The following is a 27,881-nucleotide window of genomic DNA, read 5'->3' as shown; positions in this document are numbered from 1 at the left end:
AGTGTCCAAAGAGTGATAAAATAAAATACAATAACATTGTTTATTACTTTCTAAAATGTTACATTTTATGTACTGTAAACCACAAAACTTTGGTAAAGTGCTCTCTTTATTCTGAAAGCACTTAAAGGGATTTTTATTGTCTGAGTAATGTATTCATACTCAATGAACTCTTTTTGTCTTATTCAGAATAAACTTGCCTGTGATCAGCTGTGACGGAGCTCTGTCATCTGATGACTCATCACGTTTTCTTTTAATACCTGACAGAGAACTCATAATAATCAATCATTGTCTTATATTATAAGCTGTACAGATGAAACACATATTGACGTGATTTAATACCATAACTCGTGGCTGTGGTGTTGGTGGAAAAGCCTGGAAGAGCAAAACAGTACAGACTGATTTTAATAATTGTATGTTTATAAAAGGATTTAATCTTTTTCACATACAGTATGCCCCGCACAATGTATGCACACTTTTATGTATATAGACAGAAGAGAACTGAACTCCATGAGAACTGATTTTTGATTATGGGCATTTTAGTACTGCAATAGGTTTATAAAAAGGCTGCTGCGTAATATTGCGACTCCTGCAGCCATGTTATGGCAGCAAAGTCCTTGATTATTATGCCAGAATGAGAGTATAGTTCATAGCCATATCTGCCTAGAAAATCACAACTTTTATTTTCTGTCAGTCTTAGTACATAATGTAAAGTCAAGTTTTAAATAGTAAAAATATCAAAACTCTTTGGTTATTTTTAAGCGCGATGCTAATGGTCTAATCAGATTCAATGGATTGTGCTATGCTAAAAGTTGTAGCGCCAGACCCGGAGATCAGCTGAATGGATTCCAAAATGGTAAAAATCAAATGTTTATCTCTAGGGGAGCTGGAAAATGAGAATATTTTTTAATCAAAATTGTCCCGTTAAGGAAAATATTATTTGCAATCATACCATATATTCTACATACATATTTAATAATTCTCCTTTTCTGTGGTTTCTTTTATTCTTCTTTTATGTTGAGAGGCTTTAAAACAATGTAACATTGTAAAACGAGCTTTAAACTTTTAGTCTTAAACAATCTGAGCTCAAACTGATTCTGGGCCTATTTTTCTATTTATCTGATTATTATAAAATGTTACATCAGATGTCATACCTGATAAACTGGGCCATGACAGTGACATTGGAGAGATTTGGTTTTCAAGAGGTTGAAAAGATGTAGAGGGTCTAAAGAAATCCAAATAATGACAGTTTTTACAATAATTTAATTTTGAATAGTATGAAATATCAATGCTAAATAAAAAGATAGTATACATTATTATTCAGTATAAACAATTTATTATTTGAAGCAGTTTTATGCAATGGATGAAATGTTGATAATTAATGAAAATGACTTTTAGGCTCCTTACTGTTCAGATTGACCTCTAAGTGCTTCCTCTCTCTCTTTAGCCTTCTCATACGTGGCTGTAACAAGATAATGCATTTATATTACTTCATTTCCAAAATGTAAGTATATATATTGAAGTCATAAGAAATTATAGTTCCCTTTCAGTCGGTCACTACGACGTCACGTCGTGACCGACGAATTGGGAACTCGCTTAGAGAGACCAATCTGCTTCGTATACTACTAAAACGCCAATGAACTTGGCATTGAGATATTTGCATAATGCTGGCGCCGCCCCGCCAGGTGCCTTTATAAGCAGCAGGTGCAAATAGGGAAATTAGCTTTTTCGCTTCGAAAGCCGGCTTTATCTGCTACTGAGAAGCTACTTTACTCTGTTGGGATTTGATTGCTGAAGTTGGTTGAACTAGCAGTATCACAGCGGACGCTTCGCTTATTCCACGGCTCTACATCTGTTTATTGTTTTGAGTTTAGTGTGTGCGTTGCCTTCCTGTGCGCTCATCAACTAAGCATCTGAGTGAATTTCCCTAAAAGAGTGATACGAGAGAGCTTTGTGCCTTGTTAAAGGCAGCCACTCTCTCGTATATGCGGAGATCAGCGTCCTTTTCAGGATAGCTTTTCGCCCGTGCGATCTTGGATGCGAGAAGTATAAGGGTTCCAGTGACGGTCACGAGCGCTGTCTTCGTGCTCAGGCATCGAGCACTCCGGGGCTGCGTTCGTGGAGAGTTTCTGTTCTCTCTGTGAGAGCATAACCCTCTTGGATTGCGGAGACGACTGTCGTTTCTACGAGAACGCTGTCCGCGCCTTTGCAGTGCTGACGCCGCCATGGTGCGGCTGTCAAGCGCTCGCAGGGCGCCCTTCGCGTCACTACGCTGAGTAGGACGGAGGATGCGTCCTCCACCTACCGGCCTTCTCATCCTCAGCCGGTTGAGGCTCCGGTGGAGACTGCAGAGTCGTGTTCTACGATGTCTGCCGAATCCATTGGACCTCCTTCTGGTCCCGTCACTTCTGCAGCATCAGAGGGGTGTCCATTTTTCCTCCGAGGCAGAGTCGTTCCGGAGATGGCGGCCGTGCCCGCTCGAGCGGCGGAGACGGTAGAGTTGGAAAGGTTAACCCCTCTCCGCCCGAACCGTCCCGCCCACATGATTGGTACTTCGGAGCTGCTCGGGCCTCTCGGTCCTCTCCTCCTGTGCCTTTCTTTCCCGACGGCACGAAGAGCTGACGTATTTGCGGCCGTCCGGCCGTTCAGCTTTCACCCCTCACCTCCCTCGCCAACGGAGCCGCTAAGGGCGGGGACCCCTTCAGTGGAGCGGGATGCGTTCCTGGAGGGACCACCCAACCTTCCCTCCCGTGTTTGTAGACAGTCGTCCGGTTACGGACGCTGCCCGTCAGGCATGCCGGAGAGGCGGCTTCGGCCCTGCACGCAATAACGTTGCTGCAGGCTCACCAAGGATTTACGAGGGAGACCGCGACCTTCAGTCGTGCGATGTCCACCACAGTGGTTCAAGATCGCCACCTTTGGCTGTGTCTGGCTGACATGACGGACGCAGGCGAGAACAACTTCTTTAATGCTCCTGTCTCACAGACCGGCCTCTTCGGCGAGGCCGTGGAGTCGTACAGCTCCGCTGCGCAGACTGAGGCGATCTCCTAGGTCATGCCCCGGCGAAGGAAAGCTGCCCTTGGTCCACCACGCCGGTTCCTCAGTCTGCCTCTCGCCGTCGGCGTCCTGCGGCGACCACCTCCGTTCCCCTCCTCGGACCCCATCTCGGCAGCGCAGGGGAACCGGTCGTCAGCAGCTCGCCCCGCCCGCTTAGCCGCTTCCCGTGAAATTCGGGAGTTTAAGTGGCCAGTGAAGGGCGACCCGGATTGGCAGAGGATCACTCTTCAGGAGATGGAGCTCCTTCCCCCGATAGAGGGTCGGGTGGAAAATCCTTGGTTTGCATATGTTCCACCGGCTGTTCGGCCGGTACCCACTTAACCACACATAAGAGTGCATTCCTCTTCCCTCTCTGGGTCTCCGGAGGATCGAGAGAGCCGTGAGCGGGTCCACACCAGCTCCCCTACCTCTCCTCTATCGCCAGCGGGTGACCTGAGGAGTCCGAGCTCTCCGCGGAGGAGACCGGACCACCAGCACCCTCATCGGAGTCTGCGCTCTCCGTAGAGGAGACCAGATGACCGTTACCCTCAGCGGGCTCAGGTCAGTGTCACACACACATACTGTAGATGTTTATGCTGTCACAGCAGACGCACCGGCAGTCCCACCTGTCTCGCTTCGCTGCCCCACCGCGGGTACTTCGGTAGTGTCGTTATTTCTCCTCGTACGGTACCTGGGTGCTTGGCTTCAGTTCCCAGCCCGTTTCGTTGTGTTTTACGCACGATCCGCCTCGGTTACGAATCCGGCACTCCCCAAAATTCGGGCTTTCGTTTCACTGTGGTGAAAGCGTCCGATGCACATGTACTGCGTGCAAAAGTCGATATCCTGTTGGCGAAGGATGTTCGAGCCGGTCCCTCTTACCGAGATGATGATGATGATAGGGTTTTTCCAGCCTTTATCTCATAGTACCCAAAATACGCGGCGGGTTACGATCGATTTGATTTACGCACCGGCTCTACGAAGGTGTTCTTTTTGGATGATAATGCCGAGGCTCGTATTTCAATATTCAGATCGGTTGCAGCCTTAGACCTGTAAGACGTGTACTTTATGTGTCCATCTCCCCTCGCTTTAGACCGTTTTTTCGCTCTGCGTCGTGGGGTGGGCATATTAATACTGAGTACACCATTCGAGCTGTCTCTCTCTCTCTCCGTGTCTCCGTGTGCAAGTCACGGCATTAAAATATCAGAGAGAGAGCGTTGTTCGCATTCTGCTTTTATGTACGTCGACTTATAATAGCCCGTTCTTAGCAGACGTGCGCGAACACAGAGAGTTAATGCTTCGGCATCTCGCTCGTTTAAGTCTTCAGGTCGACTGGGAAAGAGCAACTTTGCCCCGTGCAGAGGATCCTTTTTCTCAGTATGGAAATAAGACTCGATCGACTAATTGGCGTGTTTTATAAGAGCGCGCAACCTAGTCAGTTCTGACTTGCCTCGGTTTAATTCGAGGGAAGTACGCGGTCCCTCTGAAACAATTTCAGAAGCTCCTGGACATATGACAGCATGCTGCGGCTGTGACATCCGCCCGAGCTGCTTCATATGAGACCGCTTCAGCGTTGGCTTACGATCGAGTCTCGAGGAGAGCGTGGCACACCGACATACACCGTGTAAACATTACACCTGCGTGTCATCTCAAATTTTCCCCGTGGTAGACCCGGCATTTCCGATAGAAGATGTGCCCCTGAGGGGTCTCCTGGCATTCTGTATATTGCAATGCCCTCAGCACGGGATGATCAGCCACGTATGACGGGCTTGCAGTCTCAGGGGTGTGCATAGCACCCCAACTGCCGCGAGAGGTGCGCTGTATATCTGGGACTTGTACGCTCCGCTATGGAGATGCGAGGGAAGGATGTATTAGCCGACACCAATAACATTGCGACTGTTGCGTTATTTACCGTTAAGGCGGTTTTGCGCTCTCGTCACCTGTCGCATCTCGCTCGTCATCTCCTCCTTTGGAGTCAGAAGCATCTGAGGTCCCTTCGTGCCATTTACATCCCGGGTTCGCTCAATACAGCGGCAGACGCGCTTCCCGAGCTGCGCCCCCGGCGAATGGCGACTCCACCTCCAGACGGTCCAGCTAATTTGGAAGAAGTTCGGTTGTGCGTAGATAGATCTGTTTGCGTCGCCGGACGATACCCACTGTCGCCTATTTTATTCACTAACCGAGGGCAGCCTCGGCGTGGATGCGTTGGCACACAGCTGGCCGCGGGGGGCGCGTAAATACTCATTCTTTCCAGTGAGCTTTATTGTGCAGACACTGTGCAAAGTCAGGCAGGACGAGGAGAGCCTTTATTAGTCGCCCCGTACTGGATTGGTTTTCAGAGTTAATGCTCCTCGCGACAGCCCCTCCCTGACGATTTCCCCTGAGGAAAGACTTTCTTTCTCAAGGAAGGGGCACATTATGGCACCCGCGCCCCGACCTGTGGGATTTCCATGTATGGTCGTTGAGCGCGCGCAAGGTTTAGGTGATTTATCGCAAGCGGTATCTAACACCATCAACGGGGTTCGAGCACCGTCCACAGACGGGCTTACGCGCTTAAAGAAACCTTTTTCGTCACCCGGTGCTCTTCGCAACGCGAGGACCCCAGAGAATGCCCATTAACATTGTGCTTTTATATCTTTAACATAGGTTAGATGGTAGGCTGTCCCTCCGCCATTAAAGTTGATATCGCCGCTATTTCTGCTCATCACTCTCTTATCAGCGGCAGATCAGTTGGCCAGCATGATTTAATTATTACATTTTAAGAGGCGCTCGCAGGCTAAACCCCTCGCGCCCTCCCTCTTTCCTCCTGAGACCTGTCCATGGTGCTGAAGCCTTCAGGTCTCCCTTTTGAGCCTTTGCAGTCTACGAGTCTGATGTTTTTATCAATGAAAACTCTGACCCTGATAGCATTGGCCTCAGTGAAGAGAGTAGGGGATTTACATGCATTCTCTGTTGACGATTCGTGCTTTTAGTTTGGTCCTGCTGTCTCTCTGAGACCCAGACCAGGCTACGTGCCCAAAGTTCCCACCACTCCCTTCAGAGATAAGGTGGTGAGCTTGCAAGCGCTGCCCCCGGAGGACGCAGACCCAACCATGGCTTTGTTGTGCCCCGTACGCGCACTGCGACTCTACGTGGTTCGCACGCAAAGCCTCAGGACCTCAGACCAGCTCTTTGTTTGTTATGGTGGCCAGCAGAAAGGGAAAGCTGTCACTAAGCAGAGGATGTCTCATTGGATAGTTGATACTATCGCCCTGGCTTATAATCTTCAGGGTATTCCTTGCCCCTTTAATTTGAGAGCGCACTCCACACGGAGTGTTGCCTCATCTTGGGCTTTAGCTCGTGGTTCCTCGCTAACAGACATCTGTAGAGCTGCTGGTTGGGCGACACCTAATACGTTCACTAGATTTTACAGTGTTCGTATCGAGCCTGTATCCTCTCGTGTTCTTTCCTCACCAGGGGGAGCACGGAGAGCAGTCTCGCAGGTCGGCTTGCAGCCTCCAACTGATGCTTCATAACTGTGTCAGTATGGAAGGCCTTCAGAACAAAAATGCGTAATGGTTTGAATTGTTCTTCCTCCGCTGCCTTGGCAGCCTTTGTTGCGGAGCATTGGCTGTCAGCCTTTCACTAGCTGTATCCTCGCGAACCTACGTGTCTGGCTCGGGCTCCACATTGTGTCCCACCGGGTTCCTTTGTGAGTATTTTTCCGTGGGGTTAATCCTACCAGCCCACGTTTCCCTTAGCAGAGCACTGCTTTGCTTACACAGCCACGGCTGTCTTTATTCTATTCTTTGTCCTCAACTACGGTTGACTTCGCCCACTATTAGCCCTTAAGACGGGCGGTGGCTTCCGCAGCGTTCCTATCCCGCTCAGGTAGGGCGCTTCCCAGTCGCTGGCACTTCTGTGGGGTTAAAGGAACATCTAGTGCCCGGCCTTCTGCCTTAAAACCTATCTCCTCCTCCTTAAGTGGAACCGGAGGGCTTTACGCAGACACTGGAAGAGGTCAGCCCCTAGTGGCGTTTTGGTAGGGATTCCCAATTCGTCGGTCACGACGTGACGTCGTAGTGACCGACTGAAAGGGAACGTCTCGGTTACCGATGTAACCCTCGTTCCCTGAAGGAGGGAACGGAGACGTCACGTCCCGTCGCCACAGGGCTGCTCCCTGCTGTTTATCGACCGGTCACTTTCTCCCGGCTTTCTCAGCGAAAAGAAGCTAATTTCCCTATTTGCACCTGCTGCTTATAAAGGCACCTGGCGGGGCGGCGCCAGCATTATGCAAATATCTCAATGCCAAGTTCATTGGCGTTTTAGTAGTATACGAAGCAGATTGGTCTCTCTAAGCGAGTTCCTAATTCGTCGGTCACGACGTGACGTCTCCGTTCCCTCCTTCAGGGAACGAGGGTTACATCCGTAACCGAGACGATTGTTGAACATAAAAATGAATGTTTTAATTTCACCCACTTAGTTCTTGAAACCATGTTTACCAAGGTTTCTTTGAGATAAGTTACTATTGTTATGATTAAATGCTTCCTCTTGTCAATGTGGGATGAACATCTGCCTTAAGAGTTAACTTTGCAATGAAAAGATGTCTATATTTATTGACTTGCTACTGAAACAATATACTGTACAATTTTTAATCTTTACCGTGTACTTCATGAAAGTCAATATTTAGCATATCCCATGGGTTTTCTACTCTGGCAGGTTCAAGTCTGTTCTTTACGGCTTCTGTGCACATCTTTGGTGACTTGAATGGAGGCCAGTAACATTGTGTCTTTTGTTCATTAAGCCAGTTTGTTGGTATCACAGTCAGCTCATCTGATTCTTTCAGGGTAATGACGGCATAAATACTGTGTGTGACACAGACAGAATATTTTATTTGAATTGATTTCTAGATTTGCATCAGTGAACATTTCATTTTTACAAAAGCATATAAGTATACATATTCCACACGATGCCATAGAAGAACATGCACAGAAGCTTTCTGTTGCTTAAGAAATGTTTTTTTTTTTTAGAACCTTTGACAAAAAAATCAAGTATGTTTTTTTTCAATGGCATTGCTTTAACCTTTAACATTTATTTATTTATTTATTGTCAAATCAGTGTCCTTGTATACAACAATGCTTACCCATCTGCCTGGGCTCTTTCAAGCTCCTTTTGTTGCTTTTTAGCTTCATCATAAGTGTCTGCAGAAAGATTTTATAATATTTTGTTACAGAAAACATGGAAGCTCTCTCTATATAACTTTTAAACAGATATTGTTACCATATTTTGCATGAAAGCGAATATTTAACATCTCCCACGGTCTTCCGGCTGTTGAAGGCTCAATTCTGTTTCTAACAGCTTGCAGTAACTTCTCTGATGATTTGAATGGAGGCCAGTGACATTGTGTCTTGTCAGTGTTCAACCAATTTGATGCTGTTACCATCATTTCATCTGTATCAAGGAAGGTTACAACGGCATACATGGTTGACCTAGTGGAAAATGTAGAGAGCTTAATAACCTAATGACAAAGTCAATGGCAGTGTGCACACTGTAAAGGACAATAATAACTTAGAAGTGAAACCTTTCAAACTGCGCTATACAATAGAGTAAAAATGACAATAATCACATTTTGCATGTAAGTGGTGACCAAAGGTGGTAACACGAGACTTGGCTCTCTTCATCAATGTTTTCTCTTATCGGGCGGTTTTCTTCTGCTTTATCCCAATCCTCAACCTCAAACTCACTGTCCTGGTCCAGTCCATTTTCTCTAGTTAATATCAAAATGTCATATTCTCCATCAGGACTGTTTTGCACAGTAGCACGTACTTCATCCAGGTTCTCAGGTAGAATGCAAGCAATCACACTTTGTTTGAAAACATACAATGCATGCTTTTCTACATCCTTTAAGAGCCTTGAGGCGTAGCATTTTAGTGCTAAAGTTATGAGTACTGGAGTCAAAGGGCAGCCTTGACGTGGCACATTGTCATGTGCTTCTCTAACAAGGCTTTCAGCAGCAAAGAAGTACTGAGACAAGTTTGGGTTTGATTCTATATTCTTGTGCAACTCTTCCTCGAGACAAGACAGTATTGTTTGTGCCGTGAGTGTTTTGGGAGTGATCAGGACTGTATTTGAGTCTTTTGGTATCCGTCCCCTTGACTGAGACTCGAGGAAGTCCTCTAGACGTCTTGCTAGAATCGTTGCAATGATGAGATAGTCAACGTTGAAAAAGTGTTGACTGTTGTCATGTGGACTTCTCACAGATTTATTAAAGTGAGTCTCAGAGAGGTTAAATGTACCATTTAAGATACGATTGTAGAGCACCTTTATGTATGGAATTACATTTTGAATTTTCTCTTTATAGGAGGAAACTGGAATGCCATCTGGTCTTGGTGTATCTGACACTTGAAGAGAATTTACAGCGGAGACGATGTCGACCTCACTGAGTGCATGTGAGCTTTCTTCATGACTAAGCAGTTGAGAGAGTGATGCTATCTGGAGATCTTTATATAAACTGTCAATGAAAACATTGTTGATCTCAAAATACAAAGGCTGATGGTCCGGTCTCTCAGGTGCTCTGATGTCACAACTTTTGACACGCCACATACATTCTTCTGGAATAAAGAAGTAATCCAGTCTTGATTTAATAAAGAAGTTGTCCAGTCTTGAAGAAGCGTCGCCTCTACAGAATGTATAATTCTGCTCCACAGGGTTTTTTCTTCTCCAGATGTCGACCAGCTGAAGAGACTTCATAAAGTTTTCCACAAAGGGAAGCAGTTTGTTGTGTGTTTGGTTTTTTAACACCTTGTTGGTTTTGCATTTCTTGTCAATAAATGGATTGAAAACAGTGTTGAAATCTCCACCGATCACCAGCAACCCTATGGTCATCGACTGCAGGTAGCTTGAAAGTTTATCAAGGGTTTTAGTGTCAGTTTGGTGGTTATAAATGTCAACCAGTGTGTACTGCTGATCTTGCAGTCTACATTTCAACACAACATAACCTCCACAACTATCCTTTTCAACACTGATATATTCAAAGTCTAATGTCTTCCTAACAAGTATTGCTGTTCCTCTTTCAGATGAGTTATGCTTTGTAAAAAAACAATTCCACTCATTTGTAAAGCATTCGACAATTTGATCATCTCCTTCCCCAATGTGCGTCTCTTGTAGGAAAACAACATCAGCATCCTGCAGTTCTGTCAATTTCTGATATCTTCGTTCTTTTAATCCATTAACATTCCAAGTGATGAACTTTATGGTTCCTTTACCCATTGTCCCTTCCACTCTCATAGACTGTAGATCCATATATACATTAGTTCTGTCAAAACAAAGATGGAGGCATAGTAGGAACTGAACTTAAAAAAACTATATATTTTATAGCTGATATAATTATTGAGACTTGAAAACATTGAAATTGATGGAAATATTTCCATCTAACACATGCTGGAGCTTATTTCAATTAGCTTATTGTTGGATTAAACACCTGCACCAAATCTACTATAAAAAATGTAGCTCCAAAACCTAGAAAAATTTAACAGAACCTAGTTTTTCCCTTTCTGTCAGGCATTAGACAAGAGGGTAAGTCTGCTGGTTTGGGAAAGCTTCTCTTCCTGTCCACCGTGCACCTCTCTAGGTGCGCAAGGACATCTTTACCCACATGGCTTTTTTTCATAGCTGGTTGACCACCAATCCAAGCCGCGAACCATCCCTGTCTGGGGTGATGAAGTAGGTCACTCCCTTAGTTCCACTAGCACGGACTAATGAAGCATGGATACCACTTCCCAGTCATGGTGGTTAATCAGGATGATCCATCTCAGCTACGAAATAGAGCAAGTCCATGCAACCGAGTCTTACAGCCTGTACTTCATTGTACCCAACAAACATTTTAAACATTTAAAGTTAAAAAAGTGACACTTTGTAGTTTTTCAAACCTTCATAATATATTTTTCAAGACCCTTGTGATGGTCATCGACTTAAAATAGGTTGAATGACATGTCCACTATAGCCTGTCGGCGTCTGGTCGCTTTTACTCATACTTTTAAACGTGGGGTTTCGGGTAGTAACCCGGGCACAAAAAGAACTACAAAAATCTGCTTTACGCCATACTTCACTTCCTCAAATTCAAACGTGAGAGCGCAACTATATATTTCCCTGGTGTTTTGTCATGGCTGAAGCAGCAACTAAGAAAAAGAAACCCACGGTTTTGTCGAAGGAGACCAGAAAGAGAAAATATAGTGATAGAATAAAAGGAAGGACGAGGATCAATGTTGGGCCAGCGTTCCCTCGCTGGCTTGAACTAAAGGTGGAGAAGGGGTTCCTGACCGATGCTGACTTTGCCGTCATGCTTTTGGACTAGTAAGTAATGTTAAATTGCTTGCATATATAAGTCCTGTCTTTGCCCGAACACTATTTTTTTTACATGAATTTTACAGGAGGCTACTTGGAGAGTGTAGAAAGAGACTAATATCATAAGACACTGTAGGTTCGTGGTAGCATCACGATGAGTAGATCCAATTTTCACTTATTACAGTGTAGAGTACAGTAAGTGTCTACATTCAGGCTTGCTCCACCCAAATCTCGTGACATGAATCAGTGGTCATGGCGTTTCTTACAGGTACTATTGTCCATTTTGCAGGATATAAACAACACTGGTCCAGAAGCACTTCTTCAAGTGTTTTAATTCACATTTATTTAACATTTTGATTCAGTTCTCAATTTTCTGTTGGTTGTATTGTGTTCTAATATTTATATAAATGTTTTAATATTATATTACAGGAAGTGCTTCTGGACCAGTGTTGTTTAAAAAATGGTCTAGAGTGTCATGTCATCAACACAATGTCGAGTGAGCAACAGAAAGGTAACTCCGGTTACGACCATAAGGTATGTTCCCTGATGGAGGGAATGAGACACTGGGCCCTATTTTAATGATCTGAAACGCAAGTGCGAAGCGCAACCCGCAAGTGAGTTTGTGGGCGGATCTTGGGCGCTGTTGCTATTTTCCCGGCGTGAGAAATAACTCTTGCGCCGGGCGCAAATCAATAAGAGGTTGGTCTGAAGTAGGTTCATTATTCATAGGTGTGGTTTGGGCGTAACGTCAAATAAACCAATCAGAACGCTATCCAACATTCCCTTTAAACGCAAGGGCGCAAGTTTCATGGCGGGTTGCTATTATTATGATGGATTTACCAGGCGTACGCCAGGAGCGGTTCACAGCCGAGGGGAACCACGTTCTTGTAAGAGCAGTCAAAGACAGAGAAGTTATTTTGTATGGGGATAGGAGAAACCCGCCCAAATCAGCGTAGGTTAAACAGGCGTGAGAGGAAATAGCCACAGTCTCATCAGCTGGCATATCGTTGCGCCAAGCGCTACAATGATGTCAGGACACGGGGGAATCCCAAGCTTGCCAGCATAAATCGGGCACGCCGTGTAACGGGAGGTGGATCTGCCTCAGGACCTGACGCCAGCAGAGGACATCGCTGCGTCCACCCTCACCGCTGAAAGGGTTTGGGGGCTTTGAAATCGGACCCAAGAAACGCAAGCAAGGTCCAACCCCAAAGTACACTTACAAATCAAGTTCACATACATTAAGGTTTCTTGTGAAAACATTTTAATTATTATTTACATAAAATAAACGTAATACAGCGACACAACAAACTTATTATTATTAACTTATGAAAATATTTTAATCGTTATTTGCATGAGAATTTTTTAATGCAGCCACACAATAAATAAAAACCATCACCACAATGCTCACCACTATGATTTCCCTTATCTCATGTGTTAATATTTTTTATTGTAACAATTTATGATTTGCAAAAATAACTGTTGCATCTGTGTAGATTAGATGCAAAGTGTATGCGCGTTGTGCACGCTATACATTATGGTCAAGCATGCGCCCTTAAAATAGCATAATGAACAACGCGCAACGCGCCACTGACTTTAAACTTTTTTTTCTGGTCAGTGGCGCAATTGTTTTTTGAAACTGCAAAATAGCATCAGGCATGGTTTGCGCCGCAACACGCCTCCTTTTTTGCGCTGAACTGCCCAGGGAGCGCAAGTTCATTCCCTAGTTTGCCGACGTGCGTGGAGGGAAAAACCCGCTGGGCGCCGGTGCAAAATACGAATGATACATGCGTCACTGACAAAGTAAATTGCGCTGGGTGCAAGATAGGGCCCATTATGTCCTTCGTGCCACAAGCACTCATTTGTCAGCTGTTTAGCCGGGAACCATCTTTTTCTCAGCACAAAGCCTATGGTACATGTTATCTTTCTTTTTTGTCTTTGGCTTTAGCACACATACATCAACCCAACAACAAAATGCCTTAAACGTCTTTTTGCAATTATATTTTTGGTTGTCCTACATTTGCACTTGCCAGTTAAAATACACAAGACCTATTGATAGTCAGTTATCCGTACCACATTTTAAATGTGGTAGTCATATTAAAGTCCCTGGTAGTAAAGTAAAGATTTAATATATATTCACATTCAAGTGTTTATGTATTTTAGGGTTTAGGCACTCCAGTGTAAACAGTTATTACTACCTTACCTTTTCATTTAAAAAAATATTTTAGGATTTCACTTCTACATACACCCTATGGATACAATAAAATATGTTTTTATATTATTTACGCTTACTTTTTAACTATAAGTAAGATCAATATAAAGTAAGTGTTACCTTTTATGTGTCAGGGTTATCTCTTCAGGAAAGGACGCTGCTGTTGATTCTGCTGTTAACAAGTTCCTGGTTTTCACAAGCCACGCCAAGTTTTGTATGCAGAGGTGTGGCTTAATTCAAATGCTGTCAGTGTCAGTTAAGGTGCACGGTTGTTTAAGGATGTGGATAAGGTCGATGATATGGTCACAGTGATGCCAGAGAAGAACCATTTTGTCAAGGACCATTTCTTTCTTACCTTTTGTAATCTGAAGAATCTTTTTTGAAATAGAAGGGTTCTTTGGATGTCCAAGGTTCTTTGTAGAACCATTTAGGTTATTTTATGGAATCAGGAAGCAGCTTCATATCTTTCATTTACGGTCTGTAAATTGATGTAATGGTTTGTAAATCGATGTACAGCTTCAGTTCATTTGAACAAAGAACAGAGTGAGGTTTTTGATGTATGCAATTCATTTCCTCATGTTTTCCTATTCAACGGGGATAGTGACAATTGGGGAAATTGGGGTCCAGTTGTAAAAACATGCATGCTGATCTCTGACTGGCAAAGTACAACAGAGGACAGTGATGAATTCAACCTGAGTTTATTTGTTTACCCCATCAAAATAAATCAATGGATTTTTAATGGATTTAGCTAATGCTTTTTTTCAGTGTGCTGCTACAGTTATTGTTTGTTTTAAATTTTAGTTTGACAAATTGCACATTAGGGTTACTGTGAGTTCCAACTAAGAGTCCTTAAAACTAAGTTTTCAATAATTGGAATTGACACATTTGTTGCAATATGTTAACAGTTCGATGATATGCAGTACGGCGAAACAACCGTGTGAGGGTTTGTCCTACAGTTTGTACAGTTTCTGTACAGAGAGGTTGCTTTCATGGGTCATGTGATTATTTTAGGAAAAATATTTGATTTCAAAAAAGCATACAGAAGCAATTCAGATGTGTCCTTTTTAAGCATGTGCTCAAATTGTAACACATTTCTTCCTAATTATGTTTTTATCAGTGAAAGAGAAAGACAAATAGTGTTTAATATTTATTTATCTCAGAGGAGTTAGTTTGTAGATGTAGTTTTTTGTTATACTTGTGTTTGTGGTTAGCATTGTGCACAAGAGTGATGCTTACGGTTAGGATTAATGTGTACCATTTCAATTATTGAGCAATAACTGTGTTGATTCTGCTATATGCTATGTACTTTGTAAGCTTGCTCAACCGGTTTAAGATAGTATGCAATAAAAAAGGATAAAAGATCATTTATACCCAACATACGGTGCCATGGATTTCTCCGTATAAGAGAGTCAAAAGTCCACTTTGGATGAAACAGACTAAAACACATCAAGAAATAAATTTTTATATAATCGAAATAAACATTTAAAATATTGTTAAAGCACAAAGTGTGAATAAAACACCTGATATTATTCTTCACATGCACTCATAAAAATAAAGATGATTGACAAAGCCATACATAACATCCTAATAACCTTTCTGTTTTAAAAGTTATTTGTTGTGATGAAAGATCATTTCGATTATGAAAGAATATATGAAAGAAATTGTTATTTTTAATAACCCTTAACTAAAAGGTTCTTTAAGGAACCAGAAATGGTTCTATGGCATCACTGTAGAAGATTTTGAATAAATCTTCAAAAAGGTATTGTTTAAACTTAACTTTAAGGTGTGGAAACCCACAGATAGTTTAATCATATTCAAAAAACAATATGACTTTTGAGGTTATTTGGCAATTACACCCTGTTCAGCTGGTTGAACGAAACGAAAACTTAACCAAAACTTGTTTTCAGATTCATTTAAATTAGGCTATACCCTCATATGACTTACAATCACCGTCTGAGTCTCTCAAGATGCATTAGTCTGTGACAGAAACTACTGTACAGTACTCTATAGGTTTATATATTTTGTTTCAGCAGAACAACACAAGCAAACTTTTGTGGCACAAACTTAACTTCCAGTAAACGTTCAGCAGAGAATCAATGACAAAAGTGAAGTCCTTCTACAGTAGATTATTGGCATGAACAGAAACTTCTCGAATGCAAGCTAAAAAGGTAAAAAAAATATACAGAAGAGAAATCAAACACCCAAAAAGTCAATAAGCTTATTAACTCAGTGACATGGCATACAGAGGCTTGATCTTGTTAACCAGTACAACACTATTCAAGTTGTGCTTCACTTTGGTTTCTGTTTAAGTGAAAGCACTATTATAATTGACAGATTCTTGCCCTTTTTACACAATTTATGAAAATATAAAAAACCAACCAGCAAAACATCCTAAGCAGTTTGATGTTCTAGATTTATAGGGCATAAAATATGAAACCAAAACATTTGCATTTTCTGTGCATTTCTCTTTTGGGTGTTTGACTGAATGCGAGACTATTCACACATTCTGTAAAGACATGCGACATGAGAAAGTGATGTGATGTGTAATGCAATTGAATTCTATATAAGAAGTCATCTAACAGATGTGGCTGGGAGGCACAGAAATCCAGGCACTTAATTCTGAAACTAGTTGGGGTTTTCAGCTCCAAGACCTACAGAAGAAATTGTATATTAAGTACACGATGACCATTAAGAGTGAATGTTTACAACTGACTTAAAGGTATAACGGAAGATTTTCCCGAATTATTTAAAAGAACCGCCCCTCGATATTTTTTAAAAAATGCTCCCGAGAGGGAACGCCTGTTAAACGCGTGCACGAGACAGAGAGAGAGAGAGCATGCAGGAGCTCAGTTCTTCTCTTTGCTCTGTTTACAAGTTTCTGTCGGCATGTTTACCGTGTCTGTGCGGTTCGTGACTTGTGCCAGGGCTAGCATCGCAAATCATAGCTTACATCAACTTTTACTAGCAGTGATTTTAAATGGATTTCTCCAAATAGCATGACAAAATGTACCTTTCCAGTAGAAACTTCGCGTGGGAAGCCCAACCTGTCCTTTTAGCTCACGCCAGCGTGAAATAGTCTCCCATAAAACATTCTGGTCTTGTTTCTTTATTTATAGTCCTTTCTCTTCTTGTCATACAATTCGTAGACACTTTTTCTCTTGCGACCCTCAGACATTTTGAAAAAAACACAGTGAGAACGCGACCTTCAATGAATGGTTGAAACCGTAGCACAACACACATACACGTGAAAGTGCGCATGTGCAGAAAGCGAACGTAGAGGCGAGCACGTACGATGGTTATACGTCAACATATAATCAGAATGATTGACATCTGGGATGACCAATAACAGTGGTGATCCACCCGGAAAACGAAAATCTTCCGCTATACCTTTAACAGAGACAATTTTATGAAACTTTTTGTTTTTCATTCAAACAAATAGAAGAAAAGAAATTACAATAGTTGATTGTATCTGCATTAAAATCCATAAATGTTTATTACATAAATTGTACATAACTCACCCGCCTCTCTTAGTCTCTTTCGATTAATTCGATCAGTTATGTTACCCAAATACTTCTTTATTTCAGCTTGACTGTTTTCTCTTGTTATATTTCGATTGAAAGCAGCATCTGAAAGTGTTAAGTCACAGTTAAAGAGACTGAATGGAAAGAAAAGGCAAATGCAGACAAAATATGAATTAATATAACGTTTTAAGTATAGTGTTTCTGCAATGATTTTACCTTGTATTACATCTGCTAAAGCAAGACTAGAGAGGGGTCTTTTATCACATCTCCCCTGCCAGTTGAACTTTACAGCCAAATCATCTATTAGGACGCCCTGCATTATATTCTTAACCACATCCTTCGGCCCAAACCCTCCAAGCCCTGACAGATATTTAATCTGTGAAGAAAAGAAAATATTATTTATTATTATTTCAAAGCTTTATTGAGGAGTTACATTTATTCAGATGCACTGCTTAGGCGATTGTTTTCTACATTTTAATGGACTATTTTGTCTGAGTAAGAAAAAGTCTGAGTCTCAAAAAAACATAGTTTACCCCAAATGCAAATTGTGTCATCAATTACTTAATATCACATTGTTCCAAAATCTGTATGACTTTCAACACAAGACAGATTTGCTGGAACTGTTTTCTGTACAATGAAAGTAAAAAGGCACTGAGGAATCAATCTCTTACACTGTACAAACATATATTGTGTTTCAAGTCATAGAGGGTTGTGTCAGGATCCTGTCAGAATGTTTTCTTGTTTTATATGTCTAGTTGAATTGACAGGGTTCTGACAGTATCATGTTCTGTGTTTTCCTTGTCTTGTCTCTTTTTGCCCGCTCCCTTGTCATTCTCATTGGTTTGATTGTTTGATCCCTTGCACCTGTTCCCCTCTTGATTTACTCCATTATTTAAAGCCTCTAGCCGTTTCTCAAAACCAAGTACGCCGAACTCGGACTTGTGTCCTTCGTAGTTCGAACTTGCAAGTTCAGACTCGGAAGAACGAACTCCTGACGTGAAATGCATTCTCGGAAACTTCGCTGTCAGAAGTCCACACAAGTCTCCTCTGATGCATCCTCGATAAAATGGACGGATCAAGAACACATCCGGGGATTTTATGTGAACTTAGGCTTGATGGGAACTTTGAATTGGAACAGTACTTGGGCCGCGACTGATGACGTTTCACAAGTCCACAAGAACACAAGTACAGAGAAGAACGCATATTGAGAAACGGCTCTTGTGTTTCTTGTCCTGTGCTCGTGGGTTTTGTTTTTACTCTTGTCGTCTAGTGTTCAAGCCAGTGTTTAGTCAAGTTGTGTGTTAAGTGTGTGTTTTGTAATTGTATCCTGTTTACTGTTGTTTGCCCCCTGGAGTGCTTTTTGTTTTGTTGTTTATTAAAGTGTTTTCTGTTCACCCCTCATCATCGTCTGCATTTGGTTTCATCCGTCCCTGTTCTTGACAGGTTGGACCAACATGAAGTTTTGTAAATGATGGCAGAATGTTCAATAATAAAAACTTAATATTTTGACCATTTATTTATTAATGTGGTATATAGTTGTGCTATAATAAAGACAGTACAATAATTTGGTAATAAACCTGTTTAAGATAATACAGGTCACCGGCTACACTGTAAAAAATTAGCTGTAATTATGCAGCTGGTTGCCAGTAACTTACTGTAGAAGATAAAGACTGAAAATGTTTCATGTTCATTTAAAGGTGTAGCGAAGGATTTTCTCGAATTTTAGAAAAGAACCGCCTTCTCCACTTAAAAAAAAAAAATGCAATTGCGCAACACTCCAATAGTCTTGATGATCCACCCGGAAATAGAAAATCCTCCGCAATACCTTTTAACTTTGAACAAACTGTTGCCAGTAAATAACATAAATGTAAAATCTATAACATAAATGTAAAATCTACAGTAAGTTACTGGCAGCTAGTCGCCAGTAATACCCACACTGTAAAAAAATTCAGTAGAAATTACAATGTTATTGCAACTGGGTTGCCGGTAATTTACCGTAGATTTAAATTTATGTTATTCACTGGCAAGAGTTTGTTCAAAGTTAAATTAATTTTAAATATTAACAAGTCTTTATCTTTACAGAATAAAACTGTACAATAACAGCCTTATGCAAAGCATTCTGGGAACCAGAAATCATCATCAACCTTTTTCTGTTTATTGCTTCAGATTTTGTTTCCCAGAATGTTTTGCTTGATGCTGTTTTTTTTTGTTTTACTCTGTAAAGACAAAGACTTGTAAATGTTTAATGTTCATTTAACTTTAAACAAAATGTTGCCAGTTAAAAAAAATTTAATCTACGGTAAATTACCGTCAATCCAGCTGCAATTTCTACGGAATTTTTTTACAGTGATAGGTTGCATTTTGCCACACTATATTGCAAGAATTTTCTTTATACATTGTGGACTCACATATTTTTTGCGCATTGCTCCATTGCGGAGCTCTTGTTCAGCCCTCTCCACATCTTCAAGGGTTTTAAGAGGTAGATTTAGGTTGCATTTGGTTTTAGGTTGTGTGCTTGTGCTGGTGGGTGCTGGATAAGAAACAGGACTCTCTTTTTTTAACAGTTGCTTTAACATGGTAGAGTTTTCATTAACTTTGCTCTTGATTTCTTTCAGCATTTGAAGAATCTCTTCATTGTCTGTGTAAAATAAATTGAAATTATTACAAGAGGGAAAAAAATATTTTTTTATATCATTACTCACAATAAAATGGCTGGACTGACCATCAGCTGGCATTCTGGATGTGGATGGTACTAATGGTGAATTTTGAGGATTTTCAAGTTTTGGTCTTTTTATTCCAGTGATGCTGGAATGAAGCATTCAAATAGAACAACATTTTTTTTTTTATCTTATAACCTTTTAATAGGTGAAATCTTTTAAAGGAATGATTTATTGGATGTGTACGTTTATTACATACCGGTATGCTTGTATAATTGCATCTCTCGCCTTCTGAGCCTGTTCCCAAGTGCCTACAACAACAGAAAGATTTTATTGTTTGAGTGCCAAAAAAGCAGATAAGGTGACTTGTTCAAAAAAATTACGTTTAAGAACAGAGTAATTACTGTATGAATATGGTTAAACAATCAGTGATAACAACACATTTTTCTTTTGTCAGTTCAGAGTGAAGTAAGTTTTTCTCATAGTTTGTTTTTCAGTATTAATTAAGATAGGTCACCATTTTCATGAGTTATTGAAAATACTGGATTATTTTCAACCCAAAGTTGGGTCAAAAAGGGACAAATCCAACTCGTTGTGTTATAATTGAACCTATGGGTAGTTTCAACCCATTAGTGCGTCAAATATAAAAAAATTGGGATAACTTCACCCAACAACTGGTTTTGTTCCTTATTGACCAAACAGTTTTAGATGTGATTTATCTGTTGCATGTATATTAATAATGTTGCACTTAATACATTATACATTAAACTCAAAAAATGGTGTGGTGTTTTAACCCATCGATTTACAAACCAGTGGTTCTGTCCATATTTTACCCAACCATGGGTTGTAAACAACCCAGCAATGAGTGTACTTGTAGGATTTAAACAATAATATTACAATAGTTAGTGTTACCATGTTCTCCTTGAAATTGAATGTTTAACATCTCCCATGGTTTTCCTGCTGTTAAAGGCACACTTCTGTTCATAAGAGCTTCTTTACATTTCTCCGGTGATTTGAATGGTGGCCAATAACATCGGGTCTTGTCTGGGGTCAACCAGTTTGATGCTACCACCATCACTTCATTTGAATCTTGCAAGACAACAACTGCATACATGGCCTGTCTACAGTAAGTAAAGAAAAAATAAAATGTAATTACGGTACATTGGAACACTAATATTTTAACACAAACACTGGGTTTTGCAGGGTTAATTGTAACATGGACCTTTTACATTACACAGGGTCGATCTATTTTTGTTTTTGGTCTTTTTCTCTCACTGTCAGAAAGTGATCTCTTTCAAATTTGGGAAAAGTTATGATGTGTTTTTGTTGATACTGGACAAAGACAGGCAAGCACGTGATACTCAGGGGCAGCCATCTTGGCCGTGGTAGGGAGCAAAAAAAACTCATGAGCGGGGAGCTCTGGAGCAGACTAATGGACCGAAGCAGCCTCTGGAGTGGACTCGTTTTTAAAAGCTGTTGCATTTGCCTTGGAAGGGGTAGAAGTGCAGTGAGTAGCCCAAACAAACATCAGGTGGTGCAAATTTGTCAGCACCAATGACAGTGGTGAAACATCGGACTTGGGGTCTCTGGCGTGGTGGCCAAGACGGCTGGAGGCTCTGGCATGGACGTTGCCACAAACACTGTGCTCGCGATCCACAATGTCAGGCATGCTGAAGTCTATGATCAGCCAAGCTCGGACATTGCCTACTTATTCCCACCCCCCAAAAAATTTTTTAGAAGTAATGTCCTCCTTGACCTCCCCCACTGTGAACGGGGAACAGACTATAAACAAAGCATAAAAATCTTTAAAAAATTGGGAAAATCAGTGAGGTAAGCAATGTCCTAAAAGTCTCAGGTGTTGTCCTTAAGGGGGCAATTATCATAGTGCAGGCAAATCAGTTTAACTGCTGGATGTGTTGTGGTCAGTCGTTTTGTAATGATTGGGGCACAGACGGCAAGCAAAAGAGAACAGTATAGCAGATATGGCTACTGAGGATTTAATTATATTATTTTATTACACTGCTCTCTGGAATGCTTGATTCTGATTGGTCAGTTGAGACATTTGCAGGTTCGTTATTTTCAAATAATAACCGCTCCAAATTAATAACGCATAGCCGGACTACTTGCACGAGTAAAATCGCTCCGCGCCAATAAAGATCAATAAGATCTTTATCTGTTTGGCGCCATCTTGTGACAAACACTGGACAACCACGACAAGACACAGACAGCTTACTGAGACTGAACTTGACAAAATAGAGCATGACAGCTACGAAGCCAACACACAAAAAAATACAGAATGGGCATTAAAACTTCTCAAAGACTGGCTAAAAGAGAAAAAATGGAGACAGACAAGTATGAAGCAGAGGATCTTAATAAGGTATTACGATCATTTTATGCATCTGTGCAAAGTTTCGCGGAAGGATAAAAATGTTAATTTAAAACAAATATGCCAATAAAATGTTTCAAATTCATATTCATGTCCAGTTTTTTTTCTTATGTGGCAAGTAGCCGTGTAATAAGCGGGATAGTGTAGAGGCAGCCAGTAGTTATTGGGAAATAAGCCCCTTCAGTGTGATACAAGACCCTCCGCTTCGCGTCGGGTCCTGATCACACTGTCGGGGCTTATTTCCCAATAACTACCGGCTGCCTCTACATTATCCCTTACTTAATAGTCAGCGAGTCCCACTCCGGCCCTCATTTTGAGTGTCTAGCTGGGTGCACATTTTTACCGACTTTCTTTTTCCTATTTTGGTAAAAAATTAACAAGTTCTATTATTATGTAGCATACATTTTTTTTTTTTATAACAAATATGACTGACTTATTCATTGGCAAATGCAGAACAATGAGGAGAAAGCAAAGGTAGGCAACACGCCTTTCTCCCTTATATGATTAAAGGCTTAAATGTCATTTTTAAAACGAAAGCACATGCTTGTCAAATTTATGCTGGCTGGATAAATGCAGAATCAACAATATCTTAATTTTTTTTCGATTTATTTGTTCGTATTCATTGACCCTTTTTTTTGTGCCAATTAGCACGATTTTCTTTTTCCTGTCACTCAGCACGAATTTCTTTAGCCTATATTGTTTTCCATGAACACAAATACATATATCAAATACTGCCTGACGAAATTTTGTGACCGAGCCAGCATAAATTTGACAAGCTTAAACAGTCCGCTTTCGGTTTAAATTTGTTTTTAAATTAAATACATTTTAAAATTACATTTAGCTTATGTTCCCCATGATTAATCTTCTCATCGCAAGGTAGAGGCGTGTCGCCTATGTTCTACATGTTCCTTGTTGTTCTGCATTTGCCAATAAATAAATAAATAGGCTACTTAGTTTGTTTAAAATTGTCATATTTGCTAGATAATAATAGCAAAATAACTTATTTATTTATCACTAAAGGAAGGTTCCTTCAACGCCACAGTCATAATTTTGATTAAATTCAGAATATGCCTGCCTATTCTACTTTTTGTAAAATGCAAAAGGGATTAAGTTGAAAATAATTAATCAATACTTGATAAATGGATTAATCAGTCCTGACTAGAGCTGTGTGCCAGGCACATTCCAAACGAACAGGGCTGGGTTTCCCGATAACGATTAAACTTAGCACTTAAGAGCGCTTTCTACGAGCTACTTAACGAACATTCGTTGTTCATTTACGTGCGTTTCCCAAAGATGCATGTATAACGATCGCTCGCAACTGGGTAATGCAATAATCCTTAATAATAAATAAACATAGATAATAAACAACAAATAAAAAGAAAAATCTAAACTATATTATAAAATGCAGAAGGCATTGCGCAGTGGGACGAGTCCTAACTAAATATGAAAAAAAGAATATTTCATGATGCACAAATTATTAAAACATGTAATAAGTCATTGAAAAATAATTAATAATATTTAAAAAAAATATTAGTGCACATCGGCTGAAGATCATTAGCCTAAACAAGCTTCTGCTACAATTACGAGTCATTCAGTAAGTGACATTTCAGCACTCGACAAAGGGATAGCGACTCGTTAGTAGCACTTAAAACCCAGCTGTGAGCGATCGTTTTACCTTGTAGAAAGCGCTCTTGAGTGCTAAGTTCAATCGTTATAGGAAAACCCAGCCCAGGACCATTTCCGACAATAAAATGCTCTGCAAAGTTAACTAAAACAACTGCAAAATTTACCTGTAGCCTACAACGGACAAAGCGTACAAATGACACGCAGTGTGATTATCGTGCAATAGATACGCCAAAATCCGATTTTGCGTGCATATGATACGCCAGTCCTTCCCATTCACTTATATGGCGAATCGTTTCGTGACGTTTTATTTATTGTTTTCTCATTTGTTTTCTGTTTTTTTTTACCATTTTCGTTTGGGTTTAGGGTTAGAACAACTTTTTGTTATATAAAAATGACATCCTAACCCAAACCCCAACTCTAACCCCAACTCCAAGCGACCATGGCTTAAATATAGTTAAAAACTTAGAGAAACCTGTATATTAAATAACCTGCTTAAACAAATGTGAAATCTAACCCTAAACCCAAGCGAAAATGGTTTAAAAAACAGAAAAAAAATGAGAAAACAATAAATAAAACGTCACAAAACGATTCGCCATATAAGTCAATGGGAAGGACTGGCGTATCATATGCACGCAAAATCGGAATTTGGCGTATCTATTGCACGATAATCACACTGCGTGTCATTTGTACGCATCTTGGTGAGAACGGGTAGCGAGAGTAATAGCTTTGAGCTGTTAAAAGCAGAACAGACCTTAAAGGAAGGATTGTAAATGGTGGATATAATATTAACATGTAATTTGCAGTCCGGATTAGGGTGGAATGGCACAGGCAGACTGCCGGTCTTAAAACCGAGACCGTTTTGACTTCATTCCGTACACGCTGACAGGCAGCTGCTTCTGTAAACGGCTTGTTTGTCTCCATGCTCAGTCTGGAAACAGTTAAATGTTTCTAATAACAGCGCGATTTGTAAGTGCATTCCGGTCACGGTATGTATATCAAATGCATATGGTCAAATAGTTCAATTAGTGCTGCGGTCAAATAAGGCTCATGTTTTTGTTAATTACGGCAAGTTACATCCAATATTATCGTTGCACCCGCTTGCTTTATTTTAGCTGCGTCACCTTAGCAGCTCCACTCCATCCAGCTGGCTCGCTGACGCTCGGCAAATGTTCGTTGAAGAGACACTGATGTTTTAAGCATAAAACCGCTTCATGCAGTGTTTTTAACGATTTTTAATGACCTCGGCTGAATTGTCAGGCACTGATAATAACTTAAACGAGGGGTTGTTCTAGTTCACGTTAATGCTACATATTTGCCATGCTATACATAAATGCTTTAATATCATTAATATAATATCGATAACGCGGTCTGGCCGCCTTTCAGCGCTGTAACACCGGCAACGGTAAATGGCAGTGGGCCCAGCTTTTATTTTGAAAAGAGCTTATTGAGGGGGCGTGGCATTACTTTGAAGCAATACCCCTGATTGGCTGACTACACGCGTGGATCGTAGTGACAAACTCTGCGGAAAGATAGTGCCAAAAAGATCTGTAGACTTGTGCAGAAGGATTCGTGAATGCCCTGTGATTTGCAAACACAGATTCAACACTTGCATGCTAAACTTTGCACAGAATGTGTAAGAATGTCTTTTTACAATGGTTGGAAAATACAAGTTAGACTGTGTTTGTTTGCAAATTGTGAGGAGGGCATTTGTAGATTTTTTTAATGGAAAACAGCGAAACAGTTGTGCCAAAATTCTGAAAACAAATGCAACACAATCTACAAACAAATAATGACCCTCATGCGCAGACAAATCACTTTGCATTCATTTAAATTCTGTTTGTCAAGTACAAGTCGATGATTTCTATTTGTGAATCATAAAGAGTTGGTTTGCGGATTTTAAATCTATTTGTAAAGCGCATTTTATATTTGTATGTCATGAAGAGTCTGTTCGTGGATTTTTATATATTTGTAGATCTCGTTTTACATTTGCGGATCATGAGAAGTTTGTTTGCAGATTTGGAACCTATTTGCAGATTTGTTTCGTGTTTACAAATTGCAGTCTCTTCATTTTCAACGATTATGGCATTATTTTGTCACCAAAGCGAAACAATAGTGTCAGAATTCTGAAAACAAATGTGACACAATCTACAAATAGAAAATGATATTCATCTGCAAAGAAGTCACTTTACATTCATTCAAATTCTGGTTTTCAAGTACAAGTCACTGATTTGTTTTTGTAAATCATGCTTTATATTTGTGGATCACAAAGACGATTCGTAGATCTTGTTTTACATTTGCGGATCACAAGGACTGTGTTTGTGGATTTTTAATCTATTTGTAGATTGCGTTTTGTATTTACAAGTTGTAATATCTATTTGTGACTTTTACTCTGTCCATTTTCAATAATATTGGCATGAAATTACCCCCATAAATCATCCCGCAGTTTCTTATTTTTTCTTTTTTCCGATCCTGACTCCTGCTGTCTTTTCGGGGACATTTCCAAAAGTTGCCTTCTGACTGGCCGTTTCTCAATCCGGAAGCTGCAGCTTGCGCGAGGTCGCATATGCAGGCTGCATACGTCATCAAGTCTGGTTTATTTCAGTTAACTGAACATTACATTAGCAAGTCATAAGCATATTACAACAATTTACAATTAACTAAGAATAATAGTTAACTTTATACTTGTTAATTTTACGAAATAAGAAAGTTTTGATGACGTATGCAGCCTATAAATGCGACCCTTTGAAGGCTGCAGCCTTCGGATTGAGAGACGGCCTCTGACAAACTTCGTCAGGCGCCCGCGCGATCAATCGGCACGGACCATCAAAGGCTGGGGAGCATACTTTCTAGACTAGAGCAATTAAATTATCTCGTTCCCCCTTTTTTGTAACATATACATGGATAAAAAGGGCCTAATAATATTTCTATAGGCTAATGAAATAATTTTAGCATTATAATTTTTTTTCATTAGGCTATTATTTTTGGTGCCCCCTCAGCACGTGGTGCCGTACGCACAGCGCGTGATGCGCGTTATGGAAGCGGCGGGGATGGGTATACAGTATGAACAGCAATTAAAATATTCGATATAAAATGTTTCTGGTTGCAACTTTTTATTAAAAGGTTTGTTTTATCAAATTCAGCATCTAATTCACTTCATTTGCGATTAAAAACAAGGAAACGCGGCGCACACGTCACTACGGCAAGCAGCAGGTGTCCGGCTTGACGGCTCCGTCTTCAGTTCCTCCCTCGACTGCAAGCGGCAAACCTCGCCGATCGGTCTGCGCAGCGCCGAATGATCTCGAACACACCTATTGTGTTTCTTGTCCTGTGCTTGTGCGTTTTGTTATTACTCTTGTCGTCTAGTGTTCAAGCCAGTGTTTGTCAAGTTGTGTGTAAAGTGTGTGTTTTGTAATTATGTCCTGTTTACTGTTGTTTGCCCCCTCGAGGGCTTTTTGTTTTGTTATTTATTAAAGTGTTTTCTGTTCACCACTCATCATCGTCTGCATTTGAATATTTTGACCATTTATTTATTAATTTGATATATAGTTGTGCTATAATAAAGACAGTACAATAATTTGGTAATAAACCTGTTTAAGATAATACAGGTCACCAGCTACACTGTAAAAAATTTGCTGTAATTATGCAGCTGGTTGCCAGTAACTTACTGTAGAAGATAAAGACTGAAAATTTTTCATGTTCATTTAAAGGTGTAGTGGAGGATTTTCTCGAATTTTAGAAAATAAGCGCCTTCTCCACTTTTAAAAAAAATGCAATTGCGCAACACTCCTGACTGACAACTAGGAGGACCAATAGTCTTGATGATCCATCCGGAAATAGAAAATCCTCCGCAATACCTTTAACTTTGAACAAACTGTTGCCAGTAAATAACATAAATGTAAAATCTACAGTAAGTTAATTGCAGCTAGTCACCAGTAATACCCACACTGTAAAAAAAATTCAGTAGAAATTACAATGTTATTGCAACTGGGTTGCTGGTAATTTACCGTAGATTTAAATTTATGTTATTCACTGGCAAGAGTTTGTTCAAAGTTAAATAAATTTTAAATATTAACAAGTCTTTATCTTTACAGAATAAAACTGTACAATAACAGCCTTATGCAAAGCATTCT

The 27,881-nt window shown here is 40.6% G+C and overlaps 1 protein-coding gene across 1 annotated transcript; it reads right to left on the bottom strand.

Moving 5' to 3' along the window:
* Positions 1 to 159: 159 nt before the first annotated feature.
* On the bottom strand, positions 160 to 19,688 carry LOC141281087 (uncharacterized). Its single transcript, XM_073812782.1, has 9 exons — positions 19,491 to 19,688; positions 8,636 to 10,324; positions 8,290 to 8,498; positions 8,153 to 8,210; positions 7,672 to 7,874; positions 1,405 to 1,459; positions 1,152 to 1,222; positions 340 to 372; positions 160 to 257 (listed from the first exon to the last, which is right to left on the bottom strand). The coding sequence occupies exons 1-9, from the start codon at positions 19,541 to 19,543 to the stop codon at positions 160 to 162; spliced, it is 2,469 nt and encodes an 822-aa protein (XP_073668883.1). The 5' UTR covers positions 19,544 to 19,688.
* Positions 19,689 to 27,881: the final 8,193 nt, after the last annotated feature.

This window comes from Paramisgurnus dabryanus, chromosome 19 (assembly GCF_030506205.2).
Source record: "Paramisgurnus dabryanus chromosome 19, PD_genome_1.1, whole genome shotgun sequence".
Lineage (NCBI taxonomy): Eukaryota > Metazoa > Chordata > Actinopteri > Cypriniformes > Cobitidae > Paramisgurnus > Paramisgurnus dabryanus.
This window is presented reverse-complemented; position numbering and strand designations above follow the sequence as displayed.

Bases quoted from the DNA above. Each gene is read 5' to 3' on its own strand.
- LOC141281087 (XM_073812782.1), bottom strand. From the start codon at position 19,543: ATGTGGAGAGGGCTGAACAAGAGCTCCGCAATGGAGCAATGCGCAAAA. The intron at 10,325-19,490 runs GTGAGTCCACAA...TTGTTTTGACAG, and splicing joins GAGCAATGCGCAAAAAATAT to AACTAATGTATATATGGATC. The intron at 7,875-8,152 runs GTAAGCATTGTT...TGTCACACACAG, and splicing joins GAAAGAGCCCAGGCAGATGG to TATTTATGCCGTCATTACCC.